At 45.6% G+C, this 14,848-nt stretch overlaps 2 protein-coding genes across 4 annotated transcripts; one reads left to right on the top strand and one right to left on the bottom strand.

Annotated features, from left to right (window-relative positions):
- Window positions 1–790: 790 nt before the first annotated feature.
- LOC135677571 (uncharacterized) lies at window positions 791–1,813 on the bottom strand. The gene has a single exon (XM_065189935.1). The coding sequence runs from the start codon at window positions 1,811–1,813 to the stop codon at window positions 791–793; it is 1,023 nt and encodes a 340-aa protein (XP_065046007.1).
- Window positions 1,814–4,507: 2,694 nt separating this feature from the next.
- LOC135581521 (L-type lectin-domain containing receptor kinase VIII.1-like) lies at window positions 4,508–12,116 on the top strand. 3 transcript variants are annotated; one of them, XM_065189275.1, is made up of 6 exons: window positions 4,508–4,737; window positions 4,894–5,033; window positions 7,349–7,457; window positions 7,558–7,682; window positions 7,862–8,471; window positions 8,566–12,116. In XM_065189275.1, exon 6 carries the CDS (start codon window positions 9,355–9,357, stop codon window positions 11,641–11,643), a length of 2,289 nt encoding a protein of 762 aa, XP_065045347.1. In that variant the 5' UTR covers window positions 4,508–4,737; window positions 4,894–5,033; window positions 7,349–7,457; window positions 7,558–7,682; window positions 7,862–8,471; window positions 8,566–9,354; the 3' UTR covers window positions 11,644–12,116. The 3 variants fall into 3 exon arrangements, with proteins under 3 accessions (XP_065045347.1, XP_065045346.1, XP_065045348.1); XM_065189274.1 differs by having other exon boundaries at window positions 4,508–5,033; XM_065189276.1 differs by having other exon boundaries at window positions 4,508–5,033; window positions 7,558–7,791.
- Window positions 12,117–14,848: the final 2,732 nt, after the last annotated feature.

The following is a 14,848-nucleotide window of genomic DNA, read 5'->3' as shown; positions in this document are numbered from 1 at the left end:
AACATTGGAATGCGTATGTCTGGAAATTGCCGGTCATTGTGAGTCTCATATCTCGTCAGAACATCCATTCGCCACCGTTTCAATCTTGAGGTCAGTCTTCTTCACACCTCTCTTAGTTATTTACCTCTATGCAACATATTAAACTTAAGTGTCAGATGAAGCTACTGCATCAAACTCGACGAGACAATGCCAGCTACCGGAGCGTGGTCGGTCTTGTTCATGGCGTGACCTGCGCGGCTGCTGCTCTCACAATCATCGTAGCACGTGCAGCTTAAGTGCTTGCCCTCCTACTCGAGGCAACACGACAGTCTCCTACTCACCTGCCATTTTCCCCTTCCATTGTGCTGTCACTCGCACACGCACAAATCAATCAGCCACTCGCCCTCTGTTCGGCCAGCTTGAGAAAGGAACGATCATAATAATATAACGTTGCAAAGTCTAAGGAGAAGACTGGACTTGATGACATGTGACACTGACCCTAAGTTTACTGCTTTAGAGGTGTACGGTCACACGTAGCTGCCTGTCTCTTCTCCTATTTCCATCCCAGAAAGTGATGCAAATGACCCCCGATGACCCTTTCCATCTCTCTCGAAAACCGCACCCATACAAGTCTCGACGAGATCCAAAATCGAACGCACTACCTCCTATTGATCTATCTCATCGGAATATCTATATGTTATATTCATCGAGTCATAGTAGAAATAGTAAGTAGATCCAAATGACAGCGAGCTGTCAGTGCCACCTACAGCAAACATCAGATTAATGGCCATGGAGTCGAGGTAGGGGTTTGCTACTCGTGAGAAGGGCCCGAACGACGAGGCCAGCTGCCGCTGGTCCAGAGGCAGTTGGTTGCCTCCGGGACCGCGGCCCTCCGCGCCGGCACTGAATTGCTCCGCGACAGCACCAGCGGCCGCCGCGACTCCGACCCCCCGTCCTCCTCCTCTGTTCCCGTTACCGCCTCCGCTTCCTGCACCAGCTCCTCTCCGCCGCTCGACCTCCGCTCTTCTTGCCGCTGCTGCTGTTGCGTTGTGCCTTGCCTGACATCATCCGGCAACGCCGGATCCGGGAGCGAGGACACCTCGAATCGAGCGATGGAGAGCGAAGAAGCCCGGTTGTGCGGCGCCGATCGGCATCTCATCAGCAGCAGTGCGTTCTTTGGCGGCGTCGCTATCGCTGACGGCACGGAAACCCTAGTATCGTCTTCTTGCGCCGCCTCCTTTTGATCCTCGTTCTTGTAATCTATGTCCTCTTCTCCATCCGGTGCCTTTCCGGCTCCGACGAACTCCGGAGGCTGTGGTGGCGGCCAAAAAGGATCCGGCTTTTGCTGCCGGTACCCACTACTCCCGCCAGATCGGACGCCAGCCCATCGCCACCACAGAGACCGTCGGCCTCCCTCGCCGCTTCCGCCGCCCTTGGGCCTCCTCCGAGCGCCGAACAGGCCGCATAGAAGAAGCTTTTCCAGGCACCGGCGCGGGATTAAAAATGACTTACTTCTCACCTTCTTAGGCCGAGGCTTCTTCTTCCCCGAGCACTTGTTTCGCATCCTAACCTGGCCAATGCAGGTGACCGTGGGCGAGGAGGGCTCCCCTTCCCCCGACGCGGCCGCAGTAGCCGCCGAGGTCGAACGACCAACGCTCCTGCTCCGAGACACGAACAAGGGGCTGGAACGGGCGGCTGCCGACGAAGCGAGGCGGGCGCGTGTCCGGCTACCCCCGCCAACCTTGCATGAGAGCAAACGGGCAAAGCCTAGCGGCGACGGGAGCTTCTCCCTACCAGGGCTGGAGGACACCATGACGCCTCCGGGCTTCATCATCTTCCCGGGCTTCGTGGAGGGAGACAGAGACCGTTCCCAACCCACCACCGTATTGCGTGGACGTGGCATTAGCTTCAAGGTTTGTGCGTCCTCCGCAGCCCCTTCTCTTTGTTTCTCCTTTAATTTATCGTAAATATTTTATATTTATTTATCTTTTACCAATCTCTCTCTCTCTCTCGCTCTCTCTCTCTCCCGCTGTACGTAAACATATATACACATGAAGGAGAGAGAGATAGAGAGAGAGAGAGAGAGAGTAAGGCAAGAGATCAGAGTGAGGATTTTTTTTATGACTAACTTGTTTCGATATATATTGACGACATTAATTACCAGTGTCGGTCAGTAAAGCAGACTGGCTTTTACGTAACCCGGATCCATATCAGACGGTGGCTGTGCCACCCACGTGTCCTATAGATCTATTTGATCTTGGTCAAGGAACCATAAAGGTTCCGTATGACCCGACGTAATCTTTTCACGTTGCTTCGTACCCGACACAGATTGGTCCATCCCCACGTGTCGGGAGTAATAATAGGCACGCTCGCCGCCTCCAAATCCAATTCGGATAATTACTTCAAAGAGTTAGATTGATACCGTGATAAACTATTAGGGCTGATCTGATTTGCATAATGAGAGGAAGAGCTGGTAAAATTAGAAGGATATCAAAATATATTCCAAAATGAATGTTGCCTTTATAGTAGTGTTGAGGTTCCGACGGTAAGTTTGTTGGATGAGTGAAAGAATATTCTCCTGTTGAGTTAGATCGAGCTATAAATAAGTTTATTGATATCGTTTTCTTTCCTAGTAGTTTTAGATGGATATAATCTCTGATTTATTTGATAGCAGATTTAGGTGGATACCAATATCTAGAAAAGATTAAGATTGTATAATTATCATCTCCGAGAGGAAAGACTAAGAAAATTAGAATAATATAAAAGAAAAAATCCACTTAGAAAATTAGAAGGATATCAAAAATATAACCAACGAAATATCCAAAATAAGTATTTATTTTATAGTGTTGAAGTCCTAATGATAAAGTTGTATGGTAAGAATATTCAATTAATTCAAGTAGACAAACCAGGTAATCCAAGGCATTAGAAACTGGATATGTTGTCATCAACTGGATTCGAATGCAGTGGAATGGGACAGGCAAGATCTCCAAGCAAATCTAACAAAAGGCAAGAAAGGGGGTCCGCGTGGATTTGGCATCCATCTCGCCTCTCGAGTTATTTTATCTGATCACTAGAAACCATGGAGTGATGCTGCAGGGCAAAAAGTGGCTTTTAGAAGAATGGTACCAATGGATCTCTTAGTAACATCTCGTCTCTCTCCATCTTCCTATTTGAACTTCATATCCATGAATGACACTGACCAATCTTGTTGCTTCCTATCCTCTCGGTAACATTTTTGGCCTGTCTTCTGAGCATTGCACAACTACATGGTTGAACCTCTCTCTATATTGGAATTCTCGGATTAATCAAATTTCATATTCTTTTTATGCAGGGATATCAATTATATTCGTGAGTGAGTACAAATATTCATGACGACCCACCCATAATAAGATAAAGATATTAAAAATAAATAAAAATAAGGATAAGAATAAAATAATATTTTATATTAAGACGAGAATAGATAAAACACTCCTCATCTTATATCCATATTCGGTTCATTAATACGTAGGGTGAGTTGACACACAAAATGAATCAAACTTCCATTATTCAAATTAGGTTCGATGAACGTTGATTAAAATGATTATGATTCAATTAAAAATTATTAAATTAAATTAAATTAAATTAAATATTTTTTATTTAATAGTAATAACTTCTCTCCATCCATGGTCCCATGTATTGTGTGCATCAAATTCATAATCATAAGTGACATTATAACATCAATTTGATTTTGTCTTCATCAATCCTCCTTCTATCTCCATTGACAAACGGTAATTCTTCCTATTGACAACTATGAATGACAAAAAATGAATGATGATAGTGATTCATCGATATTCTTCTTTCTTTTTCTTCGTCACTTTCCCGTTGCATACTCCCTTCTCCCTCTTCCTAACTTTTCCCTTCGTTGCAACATCCTTGTTCCCTCATTGTGATCGTTGCAGCCCCTCACCCCCTAATTACAATCGTCCTCATCTTTCGACTGTTACAACCCACACCCCTTTCCCCCGCGTCTTTCTCCAATCCTCCTTTAGAGTGAGTCTTTCTCCAATCCTCCTTTAGAGTGACAGAGATCATCTCATATATTTAAATAATATTTTACATTCATGACAGAGGTCATAGATCAAAATGATATTTTGCATTTAGAGTGACATTACCCATTGTCACCTAAATTATCTAAGAACTCAAAGAAAATAATAAGATGGTTTTCCTAAAAAGATTATCATTTTAGATTTGTTTTCTAAACAACAGCCTTTTTGGTTTTTGAAAAAGTTATCGGAGAAAGCTCATATTTTACGATTGCTAACGTGGTATCAGGTCGGATTCATGGAGGATCCGTGTAGAACCTTCCGTCCGATAAACTGATCTTTAAAATGAGATCCGTGTCCGAAATGTCATGTCGGATGCATGGATCCAGGATTCGGTATCTTATCAGAGAAAGCTTTTTCGGATCCAAAACGAGGATCCATACCCGAGATTTTGGGCTCGGGGTCTTCCAAGGAAAAGATTCGGATCTAAAGCGGTGACCCATCGAGGCCTCTTCTCCTCCCCCTCTGCTTCCGACCCCCGCGCCTCCTCGACGAGTTCAATACCTCGATCCCCCGCGTCCCTTTCGCCGCTGCATTGGCGGCCTTCACCGCCGCCACCACCTCCTCTGTCTCTTTGTTATTCTTTCGGCACGCCGTGTCCGGACCTCAAACGACGGTTTGTTGTACACCGACGTCGCCCGATCCACCGGACATGGTTTCGATGTCGCTTTATTCGGTTTACCCAATAACTTGTTTCTTCTCTTCTTTCCTCTCCTTTCGTTACCCAAGAAATTAGCCCTCCCAAGAACAAGAACTCCCCTCCGTTATGTCGTATCTCTTCTTTCGTTTTGGAATTGGGGCTAATTTATGTTTTCTTGACATCTTGCCGCAGCTGGCTTCAAAGAATTGGGACCAACAAGGTCTCATGACCTTCCTGCCCTAGTGCATGGCATTAGGAAGATCTGTTTGGTTCTATATCTTTCAGATGACTGTTGATGGTGAAGTGGTGATCGATCCCAGCATTGTTCTCAGGTAATTCTTCTTTGTCTTATAGTTTCGTTTTATTAATCTTGAAGATTATTCTATGATCATCAAGAAAGAGGACACCTTCGATAATTGGGAGGAATCGCTGGAGATCTTTTTTGTTCTTTAGCTTCGTGCATTGAACTTTCTGAAGACATATCTTAATTCTATCCCACAATGGATGGAATATTCTTTTTGCTAATTTACAATATGATGCCATGATTATATATATATATATATATATATATAGCTGTCACATTTGCTTGTTAATATCATCTAGGATTCATGTAATTACTGAGATTTTCTGGGTTGCTTTCTTTTGGTTCATATGCGACATTTGTGGTTAATGCTTTTGCTGATTTTGTTGAGAGTTTGGTTTTAAGTGGTTTGTCATTATCTTTCTCCCAAAGCCCTTTGTGCTGTACTGGATAGATGTTCTTTATGAAGATAATAATATGGCAATCTTTTCAGAGTTTAGCAAAGATTAGATGCCATAATTTCATTAGTATTGTTTCCAGAATTTTGGGGAAAAAAATAATTTCTTGGTAGCTATCTGATCTATTGTAAGAGTTATATATGACAATTGATGAATCCACCAGTGCAGCTGTAAGCTTTTTGTGCTATCATTCAAAGATCATTGTGCTATCTCACTAAATCAGTTTCACTTAATGGAGACTCTTATTATGTATAACTGCCACTTTTGTTCTCTGTTGGTGTATGTTGAAGCAACACAAAGAACAAGAATATCGTCTCTTCCAAATTGGGTTTGTTTCTTTTTTGTATAAGTAGTTAATAGCTCTCATGTACTGTTTAAAGCAACTAAGTTGCTTGTTTAGTGGGTAAGGTGGGAATTTGCCTCAAGGTGGTTATATTTTAAGAGGTTTTACTACTTTTTCTCAATTTTTAGCTCTTTTCTTCATATTACTACTGTTCTCACTTTTTTAAGAGGTTGTACAAATGAGGTTAATTTTGTGCTTCCTTGAGGCATTTGGTAGTTTGAATGTATGTTACAAGGTTCGAGTAACACATCCTTTAGCATGAGTAGCATGACAGGAACTTTGAGCACCATATAATATAAGATCTTGGATGCACGTGGGAAGGAATGTTATGCTGGTTTAGGGTTGGCATGGGCACGAACTACAGGAAAATAATATATGGCACAATGCAAAGTGCATATTTAGGTACCTTGTGTAGAGACTGGCTCAGACACATGATGTTTTACTATGACTCATCTAGGTGCACCCTGACAAACTGCTAGTATTTTGTCGAACCAGAGTTGTTACATGCATAGGTTAGGCACAGCTTTGCATGGTGGGCTCGATGACCTGCATGAACTGTGTCCAACAAGGTGGCATGGCTCTGTAAGGTGCAGCTGCAACACTGTAATTCCACAGTTCTAAACCGGGTTGCTCATGGCTAGATGTTCCTGATCTGTTGAATATCTTTTTTGGTTTAAGAAATGATATTCTTTTGTTTGTTGCACTTTGGATGTTAGCTTATGGTATCTTTAGGGAAATCACTAAATATAAGTTTGTTTTGTTTGAGATTCCTGAGATGCTGTGCTTAACATATGGAATGCCTTCATTCATAATTAAGGATTGATGATCATGTGTTATCCTTAATTCAATAAGTCTTTTCTCTTGCCTGAAGTTTTTAAAACTCTGATAATTCTGAAGAAATTTTCATCAGCCAGATTTAGTTTGAAGCTCTCTTGATGATGTTTGTTTCAATATTTTCATCAGTCATGTAAATTGTTGTCTTCTCCCATCCATTTAAGATGTTTGTTTCAAGTAGTTTTGTCGATTACATGGCGCTAAATTAAGATCAATCAGATAAGGTTTCCCTTATAGTGAAAGGAAGGTATGTAGGAAGTCTTGTCGATGGTTGTTACACCCTGATTCATTTTCTGATATAATCACAGATGCTACGAATAATGCTCTTTTTATGCTGAAAAAACCATGAAAACTTTTGCCTTTTGGCTTTTGTGCATATTTCTTGATGTGATTGCTATCGAAGAGTGGAAATTACTGCTCCACTGCCAGCTATTCTTCAAACACAAGAACAGGTTTAAAGAAAACTGCAGAATTAGTCAAGTATAGCTGCCGATGATACTTGCATGGAGAACGATATTTTGTCTCAGATGTCTAGAACTTGTGACAGGTTTAATTTACTTGATATTTCCTACTGATCACATGACTTTTGGATAGGTGAGAACATTGTCTTGGATCACATGCCGATTGTTAAATATTGGAACTGATTAGCCTACTTGTTCACGTTGACCAAAGTAAACACACACTTTTTGCTGCCTCATTTTGTCCTTGTAGTGCCTTAGCTTGTGGCAGTTCACTAAAGTCAACTACTGCTGGATGGAGATTGGAGATGCTTTATTTGCTGAATCGGGGATGCCTCGTTTCCTCTATGCTTCATGTGGAGGTTGGTCGTTTTGCTTCCAAATTGGCCATTATTATTACTCAAAAGATGTAACCCCAGTTTTTTTGGTCAAGTGCTTTAACTGCCATGCTATACTGGCCAGGTATAAACAATTTGGCCATTTGAAGGCTCGACTTGCTCGACTCACCAGCAGCTCGAGTGGGCCGAGGATTTTAAAGCTATGCACTGATACTCCATGTGCATATCACAGACTGCGTCCTGCTCCGTGTAAGTTGTACTAGTAGTAATGCTACCCACATGGCCCAGAGAAATGCATATTACAGTTTGAAGCTCGTCAGCGATGTCATGCGGATTCCTACCAATGATCTTTAATACCGTATGAGCCATTTTTTTAGTGCTAATTCACCTCTAGTTCCCAGTGACAGTGATTCTAATCTTTTGGGCAGGCTATGGGCCCGTACTACTAATACTTCCAAGTGTGGCGGTCCTCCTCTCGTGCTCGGACGGCGGACAATGCGATGGCCCCCCCAGGCGCAGAAAGGAAGACAGTAAAACCCGTGTTCTGACCGCCTGTGCTCCACCCACATGGAGGAGGATGACCCGCATGTGCTATCTATCGAGAGAAGTTTCTTGTAATTCTCTTGCAGTGGTGGATCGCCCTGAAAACTTTCAAGGGGTGACATGGTCGCTCATCGAAACCTGGCCCCACGCAGCATCACACCGTAAATGATTGCGGTGGTGGGAGCTCCGTTACGGCTTCGATCGATCGATCAAGCAAGGTCCTTTCGGCAGCCCCGAACCTTTACACACACAAATTATGATGGTATCCTGCTGCTGACACACACAACGTAAGCCGTGGATTGCACACAAAGAGAGCACACGCCACAGTCGGGGGATGCAAGGCTCTTGCCATTGCTTTCATTATTATTTATACATGCAAGGAAGACCCACTGCATTATTGGATGGAAAGGCAAAGGCAAAGGCAGAGGGGATCTGGAGAGGGGCACGCAATGCGTACCATCCACCCTACGCCTGCCACTCTCCGGAAAGATTCTCGTCCGTGCCCGCCACCTTTTCCCTTTGTAAAGTGGATTTTTCTTTCTTTTTCTTCTTCCTTACATTCATCTGATGCTTTGGTACAATTTGGCAGAGGGGATGAAGCAGTAAACGACGCTACGGACGGAGGAGACGCGTATAATAAAGGAGTGCTGAATGACACTCCCAGGCTTTTCCTCCCCGCCTCGAACCGGCCACCGCTTCACGGGTTGAAGCTTGCCGGGAGAGAGAGAGAGAGAGAATGGGCGGTGGTCTTCTCCAACCCATAAACTCGAGTTTTTGGTCGCCATGGTCAAGTCCTTCCATGTTCTGGGCGGCGACCAACCGTTGGGCGCCCCTGTTGATTGCTAATCTTAGGATTTGTTTATTCCGTCTCGGGTCGCACTCCCCAAGGACGATAGGACGCTCCACATCTCACCAGCTAAAACTGTTTCCACATGACGCACACGCAACACGCGACCCCCGGACATGATTCGCCGCGCACGATCGGCATCGCATGATCTTTTGGATCATTAAATTAGCCTTGACCGCCCACCTCCCTCACCCACTCGCCTTCAGCCCAAAGTTTACCGTTGCAAGTGGGACGCTTGTCGTCCCGTGCAGCCACTTGTCCCCATCACCCCCCTCCCCGCCTTGGATTCCACCGCACCCCTTCTTTTCCTTCCCCACACCACACACCCACCCCCCGTTCCCCACCACCGCGCTCCTTTCGCCCTCCCTTTTCTCCACCAACACACTGCCACAAAAGACTCCCCTTCCACTCCACCAACCTTTCCTCCCAAGGATTCCTTAACATAACCCTCGTTCCAAGCCTCTCGAGCTCTCCGGCTCCTTTTTCTTTCCTAGCTCTCGAATGAAGCTATGATACACCAATTCACCAACAATGCCACGACAACAGCAGCAACAGCGTCAGCGAGTGCTTTCCTTCTGCAGTTGCCGACTGGTTCCTCTTCTTGCGGCGGTGCTTCTCGTGTCTGTGTTGCAGGTGGGTGGCGGCGAGGCGGTGGTCTTCAACTTCCGGACGCTCACACTGGGGAACCTCAAGCTGTTGGGGGACGCGCACCTTAAGAACGGTAGCTTCCGCCTCTCCCGCGACCTCCCCGTCCCCAACTCCGGCGCCGGCCGCGCCCTCTACGCCGAGCCCGTCCGCCTCCGCCACCCTGCCACCCATGTCCCCCTCCCCTTCTCCACCTTCTTCTCCTTCTCCATCGTCAACCTCAATCCCTCCTCCATCGGCGGCGGCCTCGCCTTCCTCCTCGCCCCCGACGACACCTCCGTCGGCGACGCCGGCGGCTTCCTCGGCCTCGTCAACGCTACCGCCAGCGCCGCCCCCGGCCGCGCCTCCGTCGTCGCGGTCGAGTTCGACACGCGCATGGACGTCGAGTTCGAGGACATCAACGGCAACCACGTAGGGGTGGACCTCGGCAGCTTGGTCTCGGCGCAATTTGCCGACCTGGACTCCGTCGGGATTGACCTGAAGAGCGGCGACCTCATCAACGCCTGGATCGAGTACGGCGGCGGCGCCGCAGGGTGGACGCTTGAGGTCTTCGTTTCCTACTCCACCGTTCGCCCCGCCGACCCCGTCCTCTCTTTCCCGGTCGATCTCGGCCGGTACGTCGACGATTTCGCGTTTGTTGGCTTCTCCGGATCCACCCAGGGAAGCACCGAGATCCACAGCGTCGAATGGTGGAGCTTCTCCTCACCTTCTCTCGGCGCCTCCCCACCGTCCACGACGACGACAGCGCCTCCGCCTCCTGCAACCCTAGTCTTCCCATTCTTTGGCCCATCGCCGCCTTCCTTACCCCCTTCCGCCCCTGTCCCTGTGGCCGCCGAAAGCCCCAGCGAAGGAACTGTGCGGCCCTCCTCGACCTCGTCCTGCCAGAACAACGGGCTTTGTCGCCAGGGCCCAGCCGCGGTCGCTGGGGTGGCGACGGCCAGCGCCTTCGTCGTCGCGGCAGTTGCCGGCTTGGGCTTCTGGGTCTTCACCCGGCGGACAAAGTCACCCAAGAAATGGGAACACTTGGCGGCGACGTCGGAGATCGTCAACACCCCGAGAGAGTTCAGCTACAGAGAGCTCGTCGTTGCCACTCGAGGCTTCGACTCATCTCGTATCATTGGCCACGGCGCCTTCGGCACCGTCTACAAAGGGATCATCCCGGAGACGGGCGCGATGGTGGCCGTCAAGAGGTGCATCCAGAACGGGAGCGACAGCGGCGGGCAGCAGGCGAGGGCGGAGTTCCTCTCTGAGCTCTCCATCATTGCCGGTCTACGGCACAGGAATTTAGTTCGCCTACAAGGTTGGTGCCACGAGAAGGGGGAGATCCTCTTGGTCTACGACTACATGATCCACGGAAGTCTCGACAAGGCTCTGTTCGATCCAAAGGCGCCGCCTTTGGGGTGGCGGCACCGCAAGAAGATACTCATCGGGGTGGCTTCCGCCCTCGCCTACCTCCACCGCGAGTGCGAGAACCAGGTGATCCACCGCGACGTCAAGTCGAGCAATGTGATGCTCGACGAGGACTACCACGCCAGGCTCGGAGACTTCGGACTAGCGCGCCAGGTCGAGCACGACAAGTCGCCGGACGCCACCGTCACCGCCGGCACGATGGGTTACCTCGCGCCCGAATACCTGCTCACGGGTCGTGCCACCGAGAAGACCGACGTCTTCAGCTTCGGCGCGGTCGTGCTCGAAGTGGCTTGCGGCCGCCGCCCGATCGACGGCGACGGCGACAACAACCGCATCGCAGGCGGCGCCGGCAGCAGCACCAGGAGGTGCAGTAATCTGGTCGAATGGGTGTGGGGGCTGCATGGGGAAGGAAGGATACTGGACGCGGTGGACTGGCGATTGGACGGGGAATTCGAGGAGGGAGAGATGCGGCGAGCGCTGCTCGTCGGGCTGGCATGCTCCAGCCCGGACCCGATGACGAGGCCGGGGATGCGAAACGTGGTCCAAATGCTGAGCGGCGAAGCCGACCCGCCATTCGTGCCGGTGGCAAAGCCATCAATGAGCTTCAGCACCAATCAACATTTACTGCTCAGTCTACAAGACAGCGTTTCCGACTACAACGCCATGGGACTCAACCTCTCCATGTCATCATCCTCTTCATCCTCTCTAACGAGCACACTACGAGCCTGCGGCGGCGGCGGCGGCGGCGGCGGAGAAGAGACATAGGCACACCGTGCGGTGGTAATCTCTACGAAATTCACCAAATACAGTACATATACATGTAATAACTCGATTAGTTTGTGATAATTGTTTCCTGCTACGCATCGATTCTGTTACATTCCGTAGAATTCATGCATTCACTCAACTTAGCTGATGTTTTGACTGGATAGGATTAGGCACATCGATCTTTAAACTTGTGGTGTAGGGTTGAAGACAGCGACTCTTCGACCATTGTTTTATGTTTGATCTGCCCAGTGAATTAGATATGTTGGGCACAGCGACGAAGTCGGCAGAGAAGAAACGTGCGTGAAGGACAGCGACGGGAAGTGAGAACTGAGAGGTGGTATTTAGTAGCAACCAGCAAGGAAGGAGACAGTCTGCCCGTAGAAGTTGCCTCCGTTCTAATTCGTTTGTTATGGTATCTTAATTGGTCCATGTTCACATCATATTTGCCGGAAGGAGTCAGAGATTCTTCTTTAGCATCGGTTTCGGTTTGATACCAAATTCGTCCGACTCTGATAATAATGAACCTTACAAGATTGTATCGAGATGTTCTCGATAATTCTTCTCACGTGTTTAAGGATCTAGAGGATTCGACTCGACTACTATATTTATGTAGTATTTTAAGAGAGAGAGAGAGATGTCGAAAGGAGAGTTTTGAAGTTCTTTTAGAGTGAATTCGGTCGTGTGGTGCTAAGGTGTTAGTCGTATAACGATATCGGTTACGTGGGATGCTAAAATGTCGATCATGTAGTGTTGAGGTATTGGTTGTACGACATAGTGGTATCGATTATGTGAGGTATTTAGGTGTTGATCATATAGTTTTAAAAAGTCAGTCACATGACAAATGAGATATTGTTTATGTTATTATCCCAATATTAGGAATGAATGGAGCAAAAAACTTACAAAATAAAGGATAAGTGATTTAAGTTCGAATTTATCTATAAATAAATATAAAACACCTCAAAAGTCCATCTTGTTTGATGTATATTTCTAAAACGCTAATCATCGAAAATTATCGATGTATATTTCTTAATTCGATAGGAGGGGTTGATGCGACAAATGAACCGATTGAAGTATAATAAAGTTTGCCATGTACGTAATTCTCATCTCAATTCTTTATTTGAGGTCAGTTTGTGTCAAGTTCTTCCACTCGCGACTGTCGGTGAGCCCCTCTCTCTCTCTTTCTCTCTAAAAAGACATTTACGTGACGTTTAGGTGCAAACAAGAGAACAAACAGGATGGGCAGATGCCCAAAGTATGATTGAAGAATTGGAATGCCCGTAGTGAAAATGACCAAACATATGCTATATAGAAATGATGGTTGTTGAGAAGGTGTGGTTGGTGACCAGTTTGCATTTATTTCCGTGTGATATGTTATGTGTTCCATTTTTTTGTCTTCTTCTCTCTTTAATTTATCCCTTTGGCTTCTTTTAATATCCCTTTGGCTCCTTTCCATCGGCTTTTCTCTTCTTTTTCTTCTGCTTGTTTTGTCTCATTCACATATATATATATATATATATATATATATATATATATATATATATATATATATATATATTGTGTGGTCGATAAATTGATGGTGGTGAAGGTATGCCATAAACATAAAATTTATAGAGAAAGTAGGAATAAACCATGCAATGCACATGTCATAATGGAAATGATTAAAAGTAATATAATTAATCAAAGTTCTATAAATTATATTGATAAAAATATTAATTTAAATTTCAAAAGTAATTATTGAACTATAGCACATAAGCATGACAGTGGGTGAATCTTTGCCGCCTCACAATAGGTATCATATCTTTGTGAAATCTCTTTGAAGTTCTTAAGGTTAAGCTAAAATTCAACCATTATAATTATTTAATGCAAGATTAAATATTAGTAGGATGATAGTAATTGTTACGGTCCAATTCGAATTTAATAGTGTGATTGACTGGTCCAAAATATCTAAACTCAAATGAACTTATATAGTTATTATAGGTTAGTCTATATTTTTTTATATCTTATGTGAGATTAAACCTAAATATCACAAGAAAATAATAATATTTTATATTTTTTTAATAGGTATATGATTTAAATATAATATTTATTGATAAGGAGTATATCGTCAATCAATCATCCATCTGACACGTGATCATTATGTGATATTCAGGATGAAAGGAGAAGAAGGAGGTCATCCTCTACCCGTCTACCCACATATGTAAGGGTCCAAAGTAAATAATTATGAGTTGCCACTACTACCACCCGCTTCTCCCACTCGTTACCTACATGGATAAGAGGCCAAGGGGAGGCGATTAGAAGTTGCCTTTTTACTTAATAATTAACTCATTTACAACAAGATATAAAAGCTCATCTTCAACATAATGAAAATTGGATCACCTTTTTTTCCACTGACATCCACACTCGTATATCTCATGTTACTAATTTGAGTGTCATGTGGTACCTTAAGAACTCGATTTTTTCATATCGGAGGCATCTTAGACAATCCTGCGTATACGAGTCCAGATCACATTGAGTTTATTATGTGTCAACGACTTCTTTTCTCAATATTTTCGATGCTAGGAGGGCTCGATATTATAGGAACGTCCCCTTGCCAACTCTCACAATAAATGCTCAAGTAATAAGGCTTTGCCTCTAGCCTATAGTACTTTCACTTAAGGGGGGCAACAATCACCTATTCACATATGGACGCATCCACATCCGAGAACTATTATAATAGCCGAAGCATTGACAAACATTGTCTCGGAACTAACTCCTTAGCTTGAGGTTGACAAGCACACTTCACCCGCATGGATGCTTCATTGACGGTTCCACCACCTCAAATAAAGGCAGTGCTAGATTCGTCTGAAGAGCCCAAATAAATAAATATATGAGCAAGCTCTTCGATTCAAGTTTAAAATCTTCAATAATGAAGCTGAGTACGAGGCACTTCTCCTGGGGCTTCGACTCACTTAGGAGCTTCAAATCTAGAGCTTGATAGTATTCAACGACTCACATCTAGTCGTGAACCAAGTAAAGAGGAACTACGAGACTTAAAATGCAACCATGGCAAAGCACCTCATCGAAGTATAGAAATTATCCCACATCTTCTCCCAACTCAATGATAAGGAGTACATCATTAGCTAATTGTTATTCGATACGTGATCGTCACATGGTGTTTATGATAAAATGAGAAGACGGAGCCCATCCTCCACATGTGAGGTAGGTA

This window comes from Musa acuminata, chromosome BXJ1-6 (assembly GCF_036884655.1).
Source record: "Musa acuminata AAA Group cultivar baxijiao chromosome BXJ1-6, Cavendish_Baxijiao_AAA, whole genome shotgun sequence".
NCBI lineage: Eukaryota > Viridiplantae > Streptophyta > Magnoliopsida > Zingiberales > Musaceae > Musa > Musa acuminata.
The sequence above is the reverse complement of the archived record's forward strand: the minus strand, read 5'-3'. Positions and strand labels throughout refer to the sequence as shown.

Bases quoted from the DNA above. Each gene is read 5' to 3' on its own strand.
- LOC135677571 (XM_065189935.1), bottom strand. From the start codon at position 1,813: ATGATGAAGCCCGGAGGCGTCATGGTGTCCTCCAGCCCTGGTAGGGAG.
- LOC135581521 (XM_065189275.1), top strand. From the start codon at position 9,355: ATGCCACGACAACAGCAGCAACAGCGTCAGCGAGTGCTTTCCTTCTGC.